This window comes from Rhinolophus sinicus, chromosome 16, assembly GCF_057876585.1.
Source record: "Rhinolophus sinicus isolate RSI-liver-muscle chromosome 16, RSI-T2T, whole genome shotgun sequence".
Classification (NCBI taxonomy): Eukaryota; Metazoa; Chordata; class Mammalia; order Chiroptera; family Rhinolophidae; genus Rhinolophus; species Rhinolophus sinicus.
Window position 1 is genome coordinate 5,443,785 of NC_142516.1, and position 22,434 is coordinate 5,466,218.

The 22,434-nt window shown below is 56.2% G+C and overlaps 1 protein-coding gene across 1 annotated transcript in view; it reads right to left on the reverse strand.

Annotated features, from left to right (window-relative positions):
- Positions 1-21,324, reverse strand: part of NCS1 (neuronal calcium sensor 1) — a 48,034-nt gene extending 26,710 nt beyond the window's left edge. Inside the window, exon 1 of the mRNA XM_019728851.3 lies at positions 20,852-21,324. Within this exon, the coding sequence (XP_019584410.1) occupies positions 20,852-20,915 (64 nt within the window). The 5' untranslated portion in view covers positions 20,916-21,324. The remainder of the gene's footprint in view (positions 1-20,851) is intronic.
- Between the last annotated feature and the right edge of the window lie 1,110 nt (positions 21,325-22,434).

Below are 22,434 nucleotides of genomic sequence, written 5' to 3' on the forward strand. Positions count from 1 at the left end.
CAGTCCCGTGTTCTTTCACAGGCAAGACAAGAACGGAGCTGGGAACCAAAAGCTGGAATGAGCCAAATAAAGCGGCTCAATCTCTAGCCAGGCCCAAATAGTCATCCTGTACTGAACCACGAAACAAACAACAAAAAAGATTTTTCTGAAAAGTACTGAATCGGTTCAAGTTGGAACCAAACCAACGTTCTCTCTAAATGACTGAACAAGACCTAACCACTTCCAATGCCACACTCACCCTCTGTGAGGGTGACCTGGGGAGAGCAGCTCCAGCTCCCCATGCCTCATTTTCCTCATTTGTCAAGTGGGAATAATGCTAATAGCACCTGTCACATGAGCTGTCCTGGGAATTCAATCAAAACAGGTGAGAAAGCTCCTGATTCCCGGCAAGGGGCGGGAATGTGCTCAATACAGGCTTGTGGAATGAATGCACGAGCAAATGAATGAATGAATGAACGAACAAACAAACAGGAAGGCAGGTGTTAGGTGGAAGTCAGGTGAGTAAAGGAACCAGAATCCCTTCCCAGAGAAGTGGGAAGGAAGATCCTAGGGGGTGTCCCTGAAGTGTTTGTACCTGATCAGACTTGAGGTCTCTTTTCAAAAATTGCTCAAAGCAAGCTCGTAACAAGTGCCAAGCACTAGGTGCCCAAGCAAGCCCAGATCTGTGCCAGGGCACCCAGGGCCTCTGTGCTTTGGCTCAGCTGCCCTGACAACAGCCGTGAGGGGTGACAGCATTACTCTGTCCTGGTTCCAAATGCGGAGACTGAGGCACAAAGAGCCAGGATATGAAGTTATAGGGAGAGGGTCTGAATTCAGGTCTGTGGCTCAGCCATCAGACCCACAGCCTGGAAGTCAGTGGTCAGACTCCTGGGACAGGTTAGAAGTGTCCACCAGGCCCCTCCTTGTCAGCACTCCCCTCCCACAAGCCTGATCAGAGACTGAGGGAGGGGCCGATCCACCAGAAGGCTGCTGCTCAAAGGAGAGCCCGGCAATGAGGGGAGATGATGATTAACTGGAATGGCCAGACCTGGTGCAAAAGAATGTAATTTTCCAAGAGAGTTTTGGCAGAGGATAGAGGGTGGGATGGGGATCAGGCACGGCAGTGGAAAGGGAAGGGTGTCCCTGCCCTGGATATGCCACTCACACCTGGCAGTGCAGGGTGGGAGGGGCCAAAGGGCTGATGCACAAAGACAGAATCTGGAGACACAGGAGACCCATCACAGCACAGTCAGGAGCTCAGGGGTACAAATTCTGGAGCCAGCTCCACAGCCTACGAGCTGTGTGTCCTTGGACAAAGAACTTCCCCTCTGAGCCTCAGTTTCCTCATCTGTAGAATGGGCTCATTGTGAAGCTTAAGGTGTGTGGTGCTCTTCACCTGCATAGAAATCCCATAGGTAGGTGTGATCCCGTTTTCCTGATGAGGACATTGATGTTCAGATGGGTCAGCTAACTTGCCAGAAGTCACCCAAGGTCACCCTGCCAGGAAATGGCACTACCAGAGCAGTGCCTCCAGAGCCCAGCATGGATGCCCAATTGGGTGCCCTCATACTTTAAGTCAGCCAATGAGCTTCATGACCTTGGGTGACCTTGGCATCATGTAACATAAACAGGAGCTGAGTGACAAGGGCTTGGGTGGCAGGGCCACTGTTGACCTTAGAGTGGGCCTCACAGGGGCAGAGGTTTCCCCAGAATGTCCCAGCTCAGAGTCCCCACCCTTCCCTAACCCCCTCACAGTCTCCCAGCAGCCGTCCCTCAGGGTCTCTCAGCCACCAGGCTCCCCTGGGCCCCCTCACCCAACCAAGCTCCCAGGATGCAGCAGCCATGGGAGGTGGGGGGAGGGGCATGGTTGGCTGCCCCTCCCTCATTAGAAAGGTCCCCAACACAACACTGGGTGATCAGCTGGCAGCCAAGCCCCAGGGGATGTGAGCTGGGGTTGGGGAGACAAGCTCTACCCAGGCTTTAAGCAGCGAATTAACCTTTCAGAAACAGAGGAGGCCATCAGGTCTCCGGCCCCATGCCCGGGCCAGCAGCTCTTCCTGGCTTCACTGCCTGCAGTCTTGGGGGGTATTAGAAGGGGGTGGGCAGCAGGCAGCTCTCTGGGGGCCTGGCCATCTGTCCACAGCCCCTCCACCAGGGTCAGACAGGATTGCGTCCAAATCCCAGCTGCCTGCTGACCAGCTCTCACCCCAACCTGGAGGTGACAAGTGTGACCCTCACTGTCTAGGGGAGTCAGTGAGCCAGGGGAAGGAAGCCACCTGAGGAAAGAACCTAAGGCCACAGCCAGAAGGAGGCCAGGAAGGACCCCTGCCCAGGTCTGTCCCACACCGAGTGAGACCGTGTTCTCACCACTCTGGCTGGGTCTCCAGACGCTCAGCCGTTCCCTCTCCACCTTCTCAACTCATCTCTACTCATCCGTCCAGTGACTCACTCAGGATGTTTCTTCAAATCAGCTCACTTTCTTTTTACTTACTTGCGTGATCTAACTTCAGTCTAAGCAATAATATCCACAGAATTACCAGTGACATGTGCTCTTCGTATCTTTTTTAAACACAATAAAAATATAACTATTAAAAGATAATTGTCTTTGATCAAACGTGGCCTCCCCATCGTGACACCCCAACAGCATGTGCTCCTGGTGTGATTCAGTGAGGGGACGGTACCCATGGAAATCTCCTGCCAAAAAGGTTTCACCTGAATTTAATCTTGAGGACATAATCAGACAAGTCCTGACGGTGGGACATTCTACAAGACAACTGGCCAGGATGCTTCAGTAAGGCAGGGCCATGAAAGGTAAAACGAGGCAGGGGATTGTTCCGGAAAAAGAGACTAAAGAGACAAGGCAGCAAATGTAACTCGTAATGCCTGGACTGAGTCCTGGATCTGGAATTTAATCCAGCTAAAGGGATGTCTGGGGACAGCTGGGGAAGTGGCACTGAGGGCTGGCGACGACGTGCCCTGATGGGACTCACTGTTGATTTTCTTAGGAGAGCTAACAGCATGGAGGTTATGTGGGACAAAGTCCTTTCTCCTTGGAGATGTGCCCCGAGCTATTCAGGGGTGAGGGTCCGGCTGCCTGCCGCTTCTTGGGAGGTGCAGAAATATATCTATCAATATTTAGAAAGAGAGAGGGAGCAAATGTGGCAAAATGTTGACAGGTGACCATTCCAGATGAAGGCTACACAGGTGCTCACTGCAGTGTTTGAAATACAAAGTTGTGGAGGGTGGGGAGAGGAATGTTTGAAATTAAAAGTTGGGGGAAAGGTGTGTCCTCAATCAGCCCAAAATCTGTGTGCCCCACCCTAGCGCCAGGAGGGCCGGGGGTCTTGTCCAGGGTCCTGACCTGGGCAGCTCTGACCACCACAGGCACTAGGAGGAAGGAGAAGGATGGGAGACAATCATGGGGTCCCTGTGCCTCCACCTTCTGCCCAGATAACCAGAGTGATATTCGTGGGCTCACACTCTCTGTCCAGGTCCCACCGCCCTTCTCCTGGAGCCCCCATCCAACTATGAAATTAACAGCGGTCCACCCAAGTGGCTCTTGGATTCAGGGCCTGGCAGGAAGGAAGACCATTGTCAGTGCAAGCAGCCCATTACCCAGCCCACACCCCAAACTCGTGACCCCCTCAAGCGCCTCTAATTGGCCCTGCCTCCAGACCTCTGTACCTGCTATTCCCTCTGCCCTATGCACTGGGAGGTTCCTTTTCTAGGAATCCCTCCTGACCCTGCCACAGCCCCAGAGGCCCAGGGGCTTCTCCTGACATGTCCTAGCACCACCCTCGGAGCCCAGCCCTGTGTCCTGCACACGGGAAGCAGAGAACAAACCCTTGTTCCTTCATCGTCACCAAGCCCCATAACCAGGCTTGGAACACATCCTAAAACTCGTTTCTCACAGCATGCTTACCTTCACAATTACAACTGGCTCTGGCCAGTTTTAAAAACAAGCTGCCTTTCTCCAGCACGCTCCTGCCTCCAGGCCAGAGGAGCCCACGCTTGTTAGGAAACCAGGATTTAAAACTGGATGTGGACCATTCTCTAGCGGATGGTCCTCATTCCACAAGGCTGGAACGGTGGGCGTCGTGTTTGGCCATTTGTAGGCTGGGTTACTCTGAACAAGTTACTTAACCTCTCTGAGCCTCAGAGTCCTCACCTGAAGGATGGGGTATAAATCCCTACCCAGCAGAGCCACTGGGAGGAGTTCCTGAGAGGTGGAAAGAGAATTCCCAGCTTGGAGTGGGCACAGAGCTAGGAGGAGAGAGGGGCTGGGCGCCCACTCCACTTCCTCTCCCACTGGACTCCCTGAGAACCAGGGGCAGTAGAGTGGGAGGCGGCTGTGGTCTCAGAGTCAGGAGGGGGCCCAGCCCCTGCCTGCTGCCCAGCCTGGGCTCGTTGACACCAGCCCGTGTCCCTCAGCTGCGGCAGGGCGCCCACAGTGTGCACCCCAGAGCAGCACTCCTGAGGCCACTCCCCATGCCTCCCTTCCACGCAGCTTGTCTGCCAGGAACGATCCAGAGCCAGTCCCTGGGGCCCAGGATAAATGTTGAGTCTGATTTTGATTTCCCTAAAGCAAAATACCTCTCTCCTGATTGAAGCTCAACTCAAACCTGGTGGGAACAGAAAGCAGCAGGGCTGGCGGCCCCCACAGAGGCGCCGATTGCAGCACAAGGGACCCATGGCAGATAGCAAATACTCCTGGCTTCTTCAGTCACCCTCCTGTGGCCAGCCCACACCGGTTCCATCTCCAGGGACACAAGCTACATCAAGTGTCCTCACATCTTCCCACCCTCCATCAAGCTGAAGGGTAGCAAGGGGGTCTTGGGTTTGATTGACACAAAAAGAGACAATGGAGACCATTTGGGCCTGATCCCCAACAGTACCTCGTCACTAACTCCCTGAGTCCGGACACCTGGACCACTGACTGTTCCACCTTCCAGGGGCAGCTCCCCTCGGGCAGCTCCTCCCCAGACCCCAAGTCTCTTCTTTGCTCAACCTCCAAACGTTGGGTCTCTCGACTCTCCTCCTGTGCTCTCTAGGGGCTGTCTATGCTCCTCTCAGGCAGCCCAGGGGCCCCTCCCACTCCACATGGCCCAAAGGGACCCCCTCCCCAGCCTGGACTGCCCCCTGCTGGGTCCCCATCCCATGAACACCCCTCTTCCTGCCCTACCAGGCAGTCCCACCCATCCTGGCGGCCTGAAAACACGAGAACACCCCCACTGTCCAGGGCTGGCCTGGAGTCCCCCAGTCTGACCCCACCCCAGACTCCACCCCAGGTGCACCAGCCTCTTCTCAGCCTCTCACCTCCACCCCTCCCTCCCATCTATTCCCCACCCAGCAGCTGTCAACATCCCTAATTTGGTCATGTATCTTCCCTCTTAGCATCGCTTCTTCAGAGAAGGGAGGGGACCTCTGGGCGAGCCAGCATGCACCCTCCACCCCTGGACGGTTGCCCCCCACCTCCAGGAGGGGCAGTTCCCTGTAAGGAAGGCAGCAGAGCATGGTGGTTTCGTGAGCCCTCGATTCCAGGGGTCTGCCACTCTCTTGCTGCAGGACCTGTCACTTCCCGGTCTGGGCCTCAGTTTCCCTATCTGTACAAGGAGAAATGGCTCCTCCTCCTGCTCATAGCAGACCTGGCTGTGTTAACTGTTAAGTGCCGTACACAGAAGATTGGGGGAGGGGGCAAGGTTCCCACCCACCCACGGGGTCAGCCACATCCAAGGGCTGGGTAAGCAGACACCTGCACACTCCAATCCTCCAGGTACCTCGGGCTCCCCCTCCGCCCCCAGCTACAACAGACCCGTATATCACAGCCCTGAACTCAGACAGCACAGCTGGGCGGTTTCTAATAGGCCGTGTGGCACTGTGCGTACGGGGAGGGGCAGGGGACGCCAAGCTACCCACCTGGCCACACTGCTTCCCTTGTCTGCAGACTCCTGAGGTCACCAGGCCCTCCCAGCTCCCGCACCCCAGGAAGTGACCTACAGGCAGCAAGTCAAGGACCAGGAGCCCCACAGGCCATGTGTCCCGGGGAGCCTCCCGTGAACACCCACAGGGGGCGTTGTGGGACCAGGAGGTTGGGTCGCGCTCTGGGCCAGACAACCAGGGCGGGTCCCAGATGCACGAGCACTGGGTGACCTTGCACGGGGGTGACAGGCTCATCTGTAACACGGAGCCCTCCAGCATAGCTGCTAGGAAGATAAGATCTAACACGAGACGTGCACAGAAGCCACGAGTACCACGGTCACTGCCGCTGGGATTATCATTCAATGCCTCTGACAGGGTGGAAAGAGAGACAGACGGCCCTCCACCCGCCCCATTCCTGTTTTCCATAAATGCCCAGCTGGAGGGGGGCCAGCGGCCTGAATTTCATCAGAAAGAAGGCCTGGCCTCCTGCCTAGAACTGCCTAGAACTGTCTAGAACTCCCGGGCACTCTGAGCTGAGCCACCCCCTCAGCCCTCCCAGCAGGGCTCCAGCCCCTTCTCCCCACTAGGGAGAAGCAGCCCACCCCTTAGTGGGCACTATTTCCACCCAGGTTGGCTGAGTGCTGCCCAGGGCCACAGTGGCAGCAGGAACGCGCGGGGCAGGGCCCTGCTGGGAACCTCACCTCCTGGGACCTGCTTTTCGCCACCATGAGCTCAGGCCTGGCTGCGCTGCCGTAGCCTCAGAAGCCGAGTTCTCTACCACCGTGGGACTCTGTGCAGACAGGCCCACCCATCGTGTGGTCGCTGTGTGGCCTGGACAACACTCCCCTCTCTGAGCCTTGGTTTCCAACTCCATCATGGGGCTGCTGTTAGCGCCAGCAAGAGGACGCAAGTCAAAAGCACTAGCGCAGGGCCGGCCTGAGCCCGGTGGCTCAGGCGGTTAGAACTCCATGCTCCTAACTCCGAGGGCTGCCGGTTCGATTCCCACACGGGCCAGTGGGCTCTCAACCACAAGGTTACCATTTCAACTCCTCGAGTCCCGCAAGGGATGGTGGGCTGCGCCCCCTGCAAATAAGATTGAACATGGCACCTTGAGGTGAGCTGCCTCCTGAATGTCTCAGTTGGTTGGAGCGCGGGCTCTCAACCTCAAGGTTGCTGGTTCGACTCCCGCAAGGGATGGTGGGCTGTGCCCCCTGCAACTAGAAAACGGCAACTGAAAACAAAAAAGAAAAGAAAAGAAAATGGCAACTGGCAACTGGACCTGGAGCTGAGCTGCGCCCTCCACAACTAAGACTGAAAGGACAACAACTTGACTTGGAAAAAGGCCTGGAAGTACACACTGTTCCCCAGTAAAGTCCTGTTCCCCTTCCCCCCAATAAAATCTCTAAAAAAAAAAAAAAAAAAAGCACTAGCGCAGCCTGGGACGGGCGCTCAGCGTGCAGATATGGACTATCCTGATGACAGTCACGGAATTAGGATAAACCGTCAGGGTCTCACTGCCATTAGGGCAGCCGCAGGAGATGCAGCTGGCAGGGCCAGCCGTGAGGGCTGCTGCTAAGATGGGAGCATTCCAGGGACACGGAGAGAAACACGGGTGTGAGAGGCAGCTCAGAGCTGCTCAAATCCCAGTTCAAATCCCTCAGGATCCCCTGAGCCCAGACCACATGGTGGCCGCATTCTTGTGCCACACCAGGCCCTGCGCTGAGAGGTGTGGTCCCCGCCAGTCCACTTCGCTGATGAAGAAACTGAGGCTTCACAGAAACGCAAAAGCACTCATCTGAGGTCACATCTAGGAGCACCTCCCCCTAGATGGCACCCTCAAGGTTTCCTGGGCTGAGAAGAGGTGACATCCCATCTCACACTGAGTGGGATGGATGGGGAAACTGAGACCCTGAGCAGGAGGCTAAAGGCCACAGCATGTCTGACAGGGCCCTCTCTGGTCAGTGGAGGAGGAGAGGACACGGGAGCCCAGGGTACTGGAGTCTGGGGCTCTAGAAGGCTTTAGCCTGGAGATGGTCTTCCCCAGGAAGGGGGCCACCCACTGAGCCCCCAGGCCGTGGCAAGCACTAGCTGAGCCCCTGCTGTGGGCCAAGTATTGCGGGGTATGAGACTTGGGCTACACAGTCCGGCCGGGAACAGCTGGCTTCTCCCCAACAAACTACCTGTTGGTGGCACTGCCCCTGAAGAGCCAGGCCCTTGGCTCCAACTTTCTCCTGGATGCTTGACCCTTCTCACGTTTAGATTTACGAAACACAGCTTGAACCTTTGTGCTTCATTTCCCACGCAAGCCTCAGTTTTCTCATCCTGACAAATGGGGTGAAACTATTCACTTTGACTACCTCACAGGTAGGTGGAAGTGCTTCGTCCCTGGACCAGAGGCCAAGGGCTCCCCAAAAGCGCCCTCCACAGAGCCCCTGAGGGGAGAGGGCCGGTGACCCCCCAGGAGTGGGGAGCAGAATCCCAGGTGGACACCACAAACAAGGTTTAGTCCAAATCCTGTGTTCTAGCTCAAATATTTCCACAAATTTTGCATTCTGCTCCATCATTGATCTGTGTTTGTTTTACTCGAAAAATAAAGTTATAAAATACATTGATTTTAATTTCTGTATAAGTTAAAAAACTTTCAAAAAAATTCTCAAGTAATTTTTCAAGTAAACTGCAGAACGATATGCTTTGTCCTGTGGCTTCTAGGAACAGCAAGAAGAAAAGAACTGCCATTTACTGTGTGCCAGTCCTGGGCTAAACACCCTGCATGCATTAATCTCATTCAGCGCCCAAACGATGCTATGAAGCAAGGCTTTTGATTATCCCCATTATACAGATTAGGAAACTGAGGGTCCTAGAGGTGAAGCTACTTGCCCAAAGACTGAAGTCAGTCTGCAGTGGAGCTGGGAGCCAAGGTCTGTGTGACTCCAGAACTCAGAGAAATGTGGTGCTCAAAACCTCACACAAATGCATTCTGGGAATTGACCATTTTTACATCCTGCCTGACTCCTGAACTGGGTCACTGGGTCCCCTCAAAGAAGCACAGAATCTTTGGTTTCTCTGACGACCCAACAAAGGGCTGGTAGGGCTAGGAAACAAAGGTCCTCAATATCTGCTGATCTATTGACGACTGCTTTGACTGAGTGACCCACACCAAGACACACGGACGTGGGTTCAAAGCCGGGCACTCCCATGTTCCAGCTGTGTGACCTGGGGACATGTCAGTTACACTCTCTGAGCCTCGGTTTCCTCATCAGAAAATTGGGGATGATAAAACCTACTGTAGCTACATACATAGAAAAAAGGCTGGAAGGAACTGGGCGGAAATGTTAACCTCAGAGAAGCAGCATGAGAAATGGTTTTGTTCCCGTCTTTGTGACTGCCATATTTTCCAATTTTGTCCTTCCCCAATGGCTGGGGGCTCCACGGGGCAGGATCTGTGTCTGCCTGTCATAGCCAAGGAACTGCATCTAGCACATAATAGGTGCTCAGTATGTTTCTGTTCTTGAAGAAGGCGGATGTTATGCCTGTTTGAGGAGGGTAAGTTAGAAAGTACACATGGTTACTTTTATTTCCTAAAACACACACACACACACACACACACACACACACACACACACACACACACCAAGGTAGGGCTCCAAGCACTACTCCCTAATTCAAGCCATCTCTACTGCCAACCTCTGAATCTTCCAGAAGAGTGGGTCCTGAAGGAGGTGAACCACACTGAGCTCCCTTTGGGACCTTGGGGGAAGGTTGGCATGTGGGGTTTGCTCAGGACTCCCCGTGGAGAACCTCTCAAACCTGGACGAGGGTCAGGTCAATTCCACGAACATTTTCCAAACAGTTGCCAAGGTCAGACATGGTAGGAGGCACTGAGACACCTGATCAACAGGGAGGGTCTTTTCGGAATGGAGTCCTTCTTTAGCCCCTTAAGAAACTGAATTCACTTCTCTGAGCCTCAGTTTCCTCATCTGTAAAATGGGGGGGGGTGATACCTTCCTCGCAGGATGGTTAGAAGGAACAAATCGGATTTTTTACCCTTCATCCATCCAGTGACCACTGAACACAGGCCCGCTGGATTCGAGGAACACACCAGGGACGTGGACCCAGGCCCTCTCGGGTGCACCCCAGACCAGGTGCTCCCACGGTGCTGTGCAATGCCCTGTCTTGATGCTTATCCTGGCCTGACGTCTGCTTCCCCACCAAACTGTGAATGCCAGCAGGACCGGAAGGCCACCCGTGCAATCTGCTCTGTGTCCTGGCGCCCACAGGACCTGGCACGAGACAGCTGTTCCATAAATGCTTCCTGAATCAGGGCATGAGGGGTGGCCAGGTGGCCAGGCAGCCCGGGGCTGCCTTCGCATGGGCACTGGCGCCGCCTGCCCTCCTGCCACAGCGGGCCTGACCTCCTTCCTGCGGTGTACCCAGAAACTTCCCACGACCACCCAGCTGCACAGAACCCAAATGCAGGAAACGTGAGTCAGGGTGAGGGCCGTGAGCGGGCTCCTCGACTCTACTGTGATGGCTGCTCTCAGTTTTAATAAAGATCACGTTCTGCTCAGGCCCAGCAAGAGCCTCATCTCAGGCGGTCTGGAAACAATACCTACCCAATGCAGCCATGTGGGCGACTGAGCCATGGAGGACGCGGGACCACGGGCCGAGGGGCAGGAGCCCGGCCGGTATGGCCTTTGAGCCCGCTGAGCTCCTCATCTGCCCAGCGCACACACCATATATTTTTGAACACAAGGGAAGCGTTCGCTTTTCCCCCACAGTGCCAAAAATAGCCCCATCTCCTGCCTTTGAACAGGAAGCTTTTGGTTCCTACAAAGAGGCAGGAGCGGGAAGGGCCTGGAAGGAGGGGCCGTGCTGGCTGGCTGCTGGCTGGGGCCCCTCGTCTCTATGGCCCCAGAAGGTGAGAGTGGCCAGGGGTCCTTGCTCAGCCTGCCCTGCTAAGGCCCAGCCTCCCGGCACCTGACCTCTCAGGGCCGGGCATGACCCTGGACATGGCAAATCCTCCATCCCCCAGCCCAGGAGGCAGGAGGGGGCTGGAGAGGAACAGAAAGCAAGGCACCAAGATGGATGAGGAGAAACTTCATTCATTAGCTTGTTCGTTTATGTATTTGTGTTTTCATTCGTTCCAACACATTGCTCCAGGCTCTGTTCTAAGAGCTGGCACACAGCGGTGAACCACACAATGGGATTTGGTCCCGACCTCACGGCTACTCACAGCCAAACGAGAAGGGGAAGACAGTTAAATGTGCACCGACTGGGCATTGGCGCCAGCTGAGTGTGGGCAGGGTGGGTCCTGCCCTAGGTCAGAGGGACAAGACAAATGGAAGGGTCAGATGAAAAGCTTCCTCCGACTGCCTCTCGCCCAGGGCGCGGACCCTTATTCACCCCAGCAGCAAGCCCACAGGAGGCGTTTTCCCATTTTATGTGGGGGCCGCCAGCACTCGGAGGATGGATTCAAGAGCCTGGGACGTGCCAGGCCCTCTGGCCAATACTTTCACACTCATTCCATCCCCAGTCCTGGGAGGCGGCATTATCATCTCTGCCCATTTTACAGATTAAGTAAGGAGGCTCAATGGAAAAGCGCTTGGCCAAGGTCCCAGACCTAATGAGAGGAGCTGGGATTTGCACCCAGGCCCAGCAGGTCCCTGAGCAGGAGCTCCTGACACTACACCACACACACCGGAAAAGCCACCTCAGCTCAAGTCCCCCTACCCTCAATTCTGCATAGGAGAAAGCAGAACGTCAGAGCACAAAGTGGTCACAGGGTTGGGAAGTGGAGATTGGGGGATTTGAACTCAGTTCTGTCTGCCTCCAAATCCAAGGCCCCCTCTGGTTCCCACAGTAGCTTCTTAGCTTTTTTTGAAAAAAGAGGCCACTTTCTGTTCCCAAAAGGCCTGAGCAGTGGGGGAGCCAGAGGAGGCTGGAGAGAGAGGCACTCTGAGCCCGCTTCCTAGCTGAAAACGCAGGAATGAAATAAAAAGCGGAGTGCTATTTCTGCCTTGGGCTAAACATCCCTCAAAGCCACATTCCGCCAGCCCCCCTTCTCCCCTGCCAGGGAACCCAAGCATGCCGACCAGGACGTCCCACCAGCTTCCTGGGGCCACTTCGTAGGCCCAGGAGTGCCAGAGCCAGCAGCTGCCCTACACCCCTTCCTGGACACCCTAACCTAGGCTCACTAGGCAGGGAGCACCTCCCCCTAGATGGCACCCTCAGGGTTTCCTGGGGCTGAGAGGAGGTGACATGCCATCTCACACTGAGTGGGGTGGATGGGGAAACTGAGACCCTGAGCGGGAGGCTAAAGGCCACAGCATGTTTGGCAGGACCCCAGACTCTGACTCCCTGGCAAGTCCCCCCATCCATCAGATTGCAGGTCAGGGGCACAGGTGGGTCCCATCCTGACCAGTTGAGGAGCAAACAAAGCAACCCATGGTCGAGCACCCAGGGAATCCTAAAGCCTTACACAGAGGCATTCCCAGGCCTGCCCCATGCGCAGCTCCCGGCCAGGCACTGCACAAAAACCAAACCCACCAGATGCGTCCCAACTCTGAAGCAGCTTACAGTGGCCTGGGGTGCTGCTACCAGACCTCCAGACACCAAGGTCCCCTCTATCACTGTGCCGCTGAGCCCCACACTGACCCATGAGGACATGGACACTTCCTGAGGAAGTGAAACTGAGGCTGTTCCAAATCCCCTGGAGGAATCAGAGCATCCTGGACCAGAAGGGCTGTATGTTCACAGCCAGAAGGATCCTACCTACCATCCAACCTCACATAGCCAAGACTCCAGGATGCCTGGCCAGTGTCTGCCGCTCCAGCAGCCGCTTGCATGCCTCCAGTGATGGGGCGCTCATTACCCTCTAGGCAGCTCTAAGGGTACGAGATCATGGGAGGCAGGCACGTGGTGGGAAGAGCGTGGCTACGTCAAGACAAAGACCTGAGCCTGAGCCCCAGCCTGGCCACTAACTGGCTGGGAGGCATGTCCCTGAACCTGCCTGGGCCCCCTTTTCTCCATCTGTGAAATGGGCATATTGTCCCTACTCCCAGGGTTGTGGTGAGACTTCAAGGCAGGGAGATCTGTACTCAGTACTCGTGGCACGGAGTACCCACTTGGTAAACAGGACTCACCATCACTGTCATTCCTCCCACTGATATTTCCCCACTTGCCCAAGGGCAGATGGCTCCCGGAGATCATAGTGGCCTGGACAGAAGGGGACTGAAAAGGGGCAGCCACGTCGCCTGGTCCCAGAGCAGGCAGCTGAGTAATCAGCTTTTGATTCGGGCTCCTGGCCTGTCTGTGCCTTCCACCCAAGTGTTCCTGCCCCCCCACCCCCACTCATGCACACCTACATTCACAATGTGCACGGAACCGCCCGCACATACCACCGCGCACGCGCGTGCACAGACGTGCCAGCTCACCCACTCCTGACACACGCCACGACCCCATCACACACACTCGGAGCGTGCCCACGGGAGCCAGGGCTTACACACAGGACCCGCAGCTCCCACACCCCCGCACACCCACACCAGACACCCACACTCACTTACACTCACCCGCACACCCCCACAGTGGCATCTCAGAGCCCCCACCTGCATGGGGTCCCTAACCACCGGCCAGGGTCAGACTCCAGTTGCACCACTCACAGAGGTGTGGCCTTGGGCAGCTCTGATAGATCCCCTCTGGACCTCAGTTTCCTTATCTGTGGGGACCACACAGGGCTCCTGGCAAGAGTCGAGGATGAATGCAGGTGAGCACAGAGCCGGGCCTGGATCCCGTGAACATGCTTAATGCCAGACTCTCACCATGGTGACAGCCTCTGATCTTTCCACGCTGTTCATTACGGATTCTCTATCACCATGGGAGCACCTGAGATGAGCCACCAAATTCAGTCTCCACTCTTCCTAACCTCACACACAACAGCTCCATTATGGAAGTATTAGGACCCCAGGTCGCAGATGAGGAAATAGGCATTGAGACCCTGAAAACTGTGCCTGTGCCGAGAGAGCCCAGGAGCCGGTCATCTGACACCAGAGTCCAGCACACGCCCCATGAAAGTCTCACCATCCATCTGGCAACCTGAGCCTTGTCCAGAAAGGGAAACTGAGTCCCAGGGGGAGCCAGTGACTCTGAAGTCACTGTTCAGGCCACGCTGGTTCTGGGACTGAAGCCCAGGCAGGTGTCTCTCCAGCCTTCGGAGCCCACAACCGCACAGGATCCTAAAACCCAGCATTCCAGAGCAAGCCCTCCTTCCCAGCTGGGTGGGCTGGGGGCCCAATGCAGAGACACTGCCCCACAGCCTCCTTCCTGTGCAAGCATTTACTGAGCACTTACTATGTGCCAGTCCCCTGTCCACGTGCAGGAAATGCACTGGTGTCGGTGCCCATCTCTCCCATGAGGCGCCCGGAGCTCAGGATGGTGAAGGGCTTGCCAGAGTCCAATAGCCAGAAAACGACAAGGTGGCCCTCCAGCCCTCAACACAGCTGTCCTGCCCTCGACCCAGAGCCTGGCCCCAATCACCAAATTACCTGGGGACTTGACAGTTAATTTATGACAATCTCTGCCCTGGTAAATAGACCACACTCGGGATGTGCAAAGTGTTTCATCTTGTAATGACAGTAAAAAAGAATGCTGTTTTTAAGTTATACTACGTTTGTGTGTGTTTTCCTTTTCATTACCTGACAGCAAGAGATAGTCAGGATAAGATGAAGCATACCAGAAGAAATTTCCATAAAGAAAGCAAGACACCCCATCAGCCAACCCATCATGGCACAGTGGGGGCACCCTGACAGCAGGCACAGTCCTAGACTCCTGCCCAGTATTTGCCATGTGACTTGGGAGACAGACATCACCTCTCTGGTACTCGATTTGTCCATTTGCAAAATGAGGGCATTGGACCACATGATCCCAAAGTCTCCTCTAGCTCCCAGATTCTAGGATTCTATTTAATAGTAATCAAGGAACTGAATATTGAAACAGTGAGTTCCTCTTTTCTTCCCCATAAATTGGCAATGATGAAGGAAAACAATAAGACTCAGTGCTGGCAAGAATGCAGGGAAATGGGCACTCTCTCGTCCACGTTTGCCGAAAATATAAATGGGAACATACTTTTTGGAGAGCAATGTAACCGTTTTTCACTCAAAAGCCTTTTAAGATGTCTCCATTCCATAACTTCACTTTGGGAAACTTATCTTCAAGAAGAGACATGTGCAAAGATTTACTACAAAGACACTCATGCAAAGACTGAGTATGAAGATGCTTGTGACAGCACTGTTTACAATGAGGGAAAAAGCAACCTAACTATCAAATGGCAGGAGACTAAATAAAATGTTGCATTTATATATGCACCATTTAAGAATCATGTTTTAGAAGAATAGTTAATGAAGTAGGCAACCATTCACAACTGTCAGGTTTTAATAAGTTACAAAAGCAGAAGTATATAACCCCACATTTACAAGGTAACGAAACCCATGTACCAAGACCTATAGAGTCTTTCTCCTAAATACGTACATTCAGAGTCTGTCCTCACGTCATCCCCACTGATACCCCCAATTCATCACGGTGATCACCCTGGCCTTGACTACAACCCATCCCTCCACTCCATTCTTTGGACAATAGGCAAGAACAATCTCCACACCCAAATCTAACATGTCTCCACCACCTCCATCCATGCCTGCCCCATCTTAGAAATGTCCAAATCCCTTTCTATGGCTTTCGGGGCCCTTGGTGAGGGATGACGTCTCCCACTGAACATGACCTGCCCCAGAGGGGCTCAGGCCTGGCCTTGGGAGCAGAAGAAGCAGGGTCCCATCCCAAGGCCATGGCTGGAGAAAGGACTTTCACGTGACACTGTGAGATGTGCGATGTCAGAACTCTCTCGGGTGGGGGTGGGGACGGAAGGAGTCGGGTTTAACATGGAGCTGGAAGAGGCGGAAAGAGCCAGAACAGGCGTGAGGAGGCGTCCCTGGCCCTCTCTGGCCAGGCCGTAGACCCACTCAGGCGGCCCTGCTCCGGAGGACACAGGACTTGCATCCTAGGGCCAGTGCCACCAGGAGAGGTTAAAGGGTCCCCTCGGAACCAGGCACTGTGCTAAACCCTTCATGTGCCCCAAATCCTCCCCACCTCTGGGACCACCGTGAGGCCCATTTTCCACAGGGGGAATGTGAAGCTCCATGAGATAGGGCTTGCCCAAGGAAAGAGCCAGAACCCCGGCCCATCTGGCCCCTGAAGCCCACTTCCGTCCCTAAAATGGTGCTGCCAAGCAGCCCCATGCCCCCGGACCTCAAAGCATTCTCCCATTTGGATCCACAGAGTCACGTGGGCAGGTACTGCAGATGAACAAATGGGTGCTCAGAGAGGGTAAGTGACTTGCCCAAGGTCACAGAGCCTTAGTGGGACCCAGCCCCATTCCCCAGGATATTGAGTTCTTTCCTAACAACACACTTGATGTTTCTCCACCAGGTGCCCAACCTAGTGTTAGAGTCTAACCTCAATTCCTCTTGCTGCGATTCTATTTGTGCTTCTGGAGACAGGAAGTGGCCTCCATGGTCTTATCCCCACGCACACAGATACATAGGGATTGCAGAAGCCACCTCCCTCCCCTGGGCCTTCCCTCTCCTGGTGGCTTGTCCCTTGCCTGGCTGTGGGGCTCTCCACACCCCACCTCCACCATTTGTCCCAAGATGGGTGCCAAATACTACCCCCCCCAAGGCAATGTCTTACTGCCTCTGGCCAAGCAGAATTGGGTGGAAGAAGCGATGATGAGGGAATATTCCTTATCGTACACAGGAAGGGACCCTCATGGGACCCTTCCCAAAGCCAGAGAAACCCTAGAGCCCAACCCCCAGCATCTCTCAACATGACTCCCGACCCAGACCAGGGATCCCCTTCTCTGCTGTGGGTCACAGAGGCGTTAGCTGATGGCCACCCAGACCTTCCATCCAATTGCTCATCCACAAGCTGCCATGTGCCGGGCACCATTCTGGGCATTAGGAAAAAGGCCAAGGAGACTCAAGGTTGGCAAGCAAGGTCAAGGCAGAGCCTGGGCTGACCAAGAGCGAGAAGGAAGAGGTGGCCTCCCCTGAGTCTTGAACAGAGGGTCCCTGGGGAGTGCCATGAGCATCATGGGGAGAGGGGAAGGAGGGGCGGGCAGGTGGAGGTTTCTGCCTCTTGGGCCCAGCTGGCTTGGGCCCAGAAGCCTTTAAACGAATGCCACTCAGACCACGGCAAATGGCTTGAGCCCTCCGAGCTCTGTTTTTCGAAAGGCCTACCTAGCTGGTGTCCACCTGAGGGCAGGCATTACATCTCTCCCGTTCACGTCTCTGTCTCTGTACTCCACACAGATTGAACACTCAACGAAAGGTAGGTCAGGGCAGCTAAAAATTAACAAATGCGGGTGGGAGGGGGAGACGGCTGCAGGTGAAACAAGAACCTGCTAAGAATCGGACAAACCAAAGATCCCGGCTTTCTATGCCTCCCGAGGGCCCGGCACAAAGACCAGGACTGTGGGAAGATGGCTCTGGACAGAGGGGCTTCACCCACAAGTACACTTAAGACCAGTTCAAGATGAAGCTGTATTGTGTACTAAAAACAACAATATTGATAATGGTCGCGAACAAGCCTCCTGGCATCCTTGACAAGTGTGTGTCGTGCGCTAAGAAGACCCCTTACCATATGCCACGTATTAGACGGTTATGTAAATTTTCCTGTTGATGCATCACACCCCCTAGGAGTCAGGCACCGTGGGCATACCTATTTTGCAGATGCGGAAACTGAGGCTCAGCTAGGTAAGGTGAGGGGCTGGCCTGTCCCATAGCCTGGGCACACAGGGATGACAACAGCCTCACCATCAAGCAGGAAGAAAATGGGCCAGACTTCAGAAAACCAGGCTGCTAACCACACTGACTATTGCTCTGTGAGTCCCGGCGGGGTGGGAACCTCCCCCTCTGGAACCTCCTTTTGCCCCTGGAAATGAACTATGCCAGGAAGGGTGAGGACTGGGTTATGATTTACAAAATCTTATCTGCAGAGGAGGAAAAAAGATCTGCCCTGTGGTGGCAAGCCTAAAAGACGGAGGGTTGTAGCCAAGCTTTATCTGGATTGGTCCAGCGGGGGCCACACAGCTGGAACTTTTCGACCTCCTGCTTCCTGACACACAGACCCCCAGGACAGTCTTTCCCAGGGAGCAGGAGGCACACCCCCAAGAGTGGTACTCGCACTGACTCAGGTGTGACCATCGGGACTCCCCTCTGGGCCCCACTCAGCGTTGTAGCCAGCTGTGCTGTGCCCAAGGGGGCCTCGGACACCAGCTGATGCTTATGTATGCCAGGACCCCAGGACCAGCTGTGAGTCTTCAACTGGGGGTCCTGGGAATCTAGCTCTCCATGACAAACACTTGTCAAATTCTTGGGCCCAGACTAGACCTAAAGAATCAGAAATCTGGGAGGGCCACCCAGCCCAGGCCTGCTGCTATTGAACAAGCTCTCCAGGAGATTCTGACATTTGGGCGTCCTTCCTAAGCGCTTCTCTCCTGACTCCACACACAGAGTCCCCTGAAAAAAGAGCAGATGGCTCCACTCCCCATCAGAAGGAAGCCCATCTGGGGCCTTAGAACAAGCTGGAGGCTTTCTCTGTCTGCTCTTCCTGCTGGAAGACTTTTCATTCAACAAACCTGTGGACCTACTAAGTGTCAACACAACCAAACAGACAAGGGCCTGTGCTGAGGGAGCCGGCATCAGAAAATGAACCCACCACCACCTCCACCAGCCCACCCAAATAAGGGCTCTAGGAAAAACAGCCACTCTCTCTTTGATCGAAACTGTTCTATGTATCCAAAGGCATTTAAAAATAGCCCAGGCAGCCCAGCACCACCAGGCCAGTTCCTAACAGAGCCTTGTTGACTCAACTTCTCTCCAAGTTGACAGATCTGCCCGGAGAGAGGGGGCTGGACAAAATGCTGCCCCAAGTCGCTACCCATCCAGAATCCACCACCATGTCTTATAGCAGAAACCAGAAAGGGACACACAGAAGAAAGGCCCCTCTTGACTTCTTGGCATGAGCACTGCGGTCTCTCAAGAGACATAACTTTGGAGATGGACAGACCTGAGTTCAAATCCTGACACTGCCTAATGACTGGCTGTGGGCTCGTGGGCATGCCACTCACCTCTCTGAGCCTTAGTTTCTCATCTGTAAATGGGCAGAGGAACAGTGCCCACTATGCACAGGGCTGTTGCAAGGATTCAATGTGCTAATGATGCAAAGAGCTCAGCGTGTGACGTGCCCAATAAGCAGGAAACCTGACTTCATTCAGCTCACAGGTGGCTCCCTTGCTCCCCGTGATGGAGACACACCAGTGCAGCCTAAGGCCACATCTCATGGCAAAGTCCACGTGCCCTCTCCCTCCCAGGAGGTCCCGCCTGCAGCCTGTCAGCTGACAGCTATGGACCATATCTGGATGGAGCCTGAAGGAAGGCCCAGCAAATCTCAACAAACCAGCAGCCAAACTGGGAAGGGCTACCCACCCACCTTGATGAGAGGGTAAGGGGAGCAAAGATGGAGTCCCTCGTCCTCGGAGCCTTCCCCCTTCAAGGAGCAGCTACTGGGAGGTGAGCTCCTTGCTGCAGAATTCCACTGGAGAAGGGCCAGGACCTCTCAGCAGACTAGTCGCCCACTTAGGAAAGCCCCCTTTGTTCCAAGCACGTGGGGGCGAGGGACATGGAGCTGAAGCGTGGGCTTGGACAGACCTGCAAATGTGCCCAGAAGACCGATGGGGGGAGGGAGCAGAGGTTGTGCAATGCACCACCAGAACCTGCCTCCCAAGCCTCCATCAACGCACAGGCTGGCAGTCAGTCTGCTGCCTCCAGGGAGGGTGCAGAGGGGCTGGACCCATGCAGGTGCCCAGGTAGGGTTCTGAATTCCAACCCAAGCCCAGGGACACTTGCTCCCTTCCAAGTCAGACATCCAGGCAGAAGTCCTACCAGGCTGGAAGTTGTCCACCCTGTCTCCCAAAAAGAAAAACCCATGGGTCAGGACCTAGTGCCATTAACCCCTAGCACGCCAGCGCATCTCCCAAGAGGCTGCATGCAGGGAAGGGAGAAGTCTGGTAAGGAGAAATTAGAGATGCGAGGGGACTGGAGAGTTGTGAAGTTGGGCAAGTGGAGAGACACACATCGGACAGATTTAGAGAAGTCGGAAATGGACAGACCCACCGCTTTGGGGTGCCCCAGACTGTTAAATGATGAGATCGAGCAGATCACCCATGGCTGTGTAAACCCATTTCCCAGTTTAGCAGATAGAGATAGGAGGGGGGAGGTGAATTCGGGGCCAGAGGAGAATTCAGCCTGTAAATCCTGCAGCCAACAGGGTGCCCAGGACCCTTGGATGCAGCTGCTGCCACGAGCTCCCTGACAAGTCTCGCCACCCCCCACACACTATAGGCCAAGGAGGGGGCGACAGGCCAACCTCGCAGTAACGGCAGCGGCATCGTGATGCATGAATCACCCGCCCCGCCGCGCTCGTGCCAGTCGGCTCCACGCAGCCAGAGCCACCTGGAAACCAGGCGCCCCCTGCCCGGACCACCGCCCCTGGCCCTTGCACACCCCTGCCCTTTCGGACAGCTCTGCAGAGAGGGGGCCTAGGGTGGGCTGGGGCTTTCCCTCCAGGCCTGGGGGTGGCCCCGCAGACGCTGACAGGCGGCACACGTCCCAAGCGTGGGGGGCTGGGTGCCCTAGAACAATAGGGCCAGGTGTGGGACTGAGGGTGCAACCCGGGCCTTCGGGGGGAGCCCGGGTCGGAGGCAGGACAGGGAATGACCCAGGGAGGGTTGCGGCGTTGAAGAGGGTGGGGAGTGGGCCCGCAGAGGGGACAAGGGGTTTGGGTGGAGAGACCAAGCGTGGGGGAGGGGCGCGGGGGCGCTGGGAGGGGGTCCCAGGCGCGCACTCACAGTAGGTTTTCCTGGTCAGCTCCTCCACAACTTCGGGCTTCAACTTGCTGTTGGATTTCCCCATCCTCGGCAGCCGCGGGCCCCTGTCCCCGGGCCCGACCCCGGCGGGGCGCCCAGAGGGAACGGTTCGGCCGGCGCGGGCCGGGGCGGCTGGGGCTGGGCGCACAGAGGCGGGCGGGCCGAGCTGGGCCGGGCCGGGGCCGCGCCTTTGTCTGCGCCGTGCCCGCGCGGCCCGGGCGCGGAGCTCCGGCGCGCTGCGCTGCGCGTCTGGCGGCGCCTCAAGTGCCCTGGACGCGGCGCGGGCCCGGGGGCGAGGGGCAGCCGCTGGGCAGGCCCGGCCGTCGGCCGCCGCCCTCTCCCGGCGCCGCGGCGCGAGCTGCGCTGGGTTGGGCGCCGACGCGGCCGCGGTGTTGCCCGGTCGTCCCTGGTTACTGGGCTCCGCGGCACATGCTCGCTGCTGCGCTCCCTGCGCCGCCGCCCCTGCGCTCCCCGCCTCCCGCCTCCCGCCTCCCGCCCGCACCCGCGCGCCAGGGGTGGACCCGGAGCCGCCACTCAGCGCCCGGCACCACCTCCCGCCCCGCACCCGCCCCGCCCGGCCTGCGCCCGCGGATCCGCGGCCCCCTGAACACTGAGCTGGGGCGGCAGAGGGGCGCTCCCTTGCCTCATTGCGTTCCGGGGCGGGGGGGGGGGTCACGCTGCCATCCGCCTTGACTCGATCCCGGGCATTCCAGTGCCCCCCCACCGCGGAGCAGGGCTGGGGAGGGCCCGGAAGATCTGACGTGAATGAGGCCAAGTCTCTGCTCGGCGAATTTCATTCATTCGACACGGATTTGTTGGGCGCTGGGGCCACAGCTGTGAACAGGACAAGCGCGGCCCCAGCCCTTACGGGGTGGCGCGGGGGAGAACGGGGAGGGGACCGGCATTGCGGTGCAAGATGTCACGTCTTATAGTGGGGGCACCTACCGCGGCCGGGGGAAGGTTACCTCCAAGCCCATGGGGAGGGGGAGTGATTGGCAAAGTGATCAAGGCCCTGAAATCCTGGAGGAGGGAAGGACGCCTGAGCCCAGAGGGACAGCCCTCCTGGCCCAGGGGCTCCAGGGGCAGGGCATGTATGATCTGAGGCCAGAAAGAAGGGGAAGCCGTCTCCTTCACGGAGCTGGGCCTGTAGGATTTCAGCAGGGTGGTGACAGGGTCAGATCTGCCTTTTCTACTTCTCTGCCCTCCATGTGGAGGTCGCTTCCTGAAGGTGTTGGGCAGGAGTTAAGGCCAGGCCAGTGGCCAGGACTCCACCTGGATGGACAGAGGCAAGTGGATGCGGGTGAGGGGAGGCTGCGAGGGAGTCTTCCCGCCCTCCCCCATGTACAATGTGAATGTGTTGCCACTTTTCCCATCCCCGGTCCAGCTTTATCGCTTTTCTCCTTAGCAACTACCACAGAGAGAACGTGTGTTATGTATTGTGTTTCTGCTGTCTCCCCCACTAGACTATGAACCCCCGGAGTGCAGGATTCTTGTCTTATCTGTAGGTGTATCTCCAGCATCTAGAAGGCACCGGTAGCCGGTAGCCGCTCTGCAAACCCGCTCTG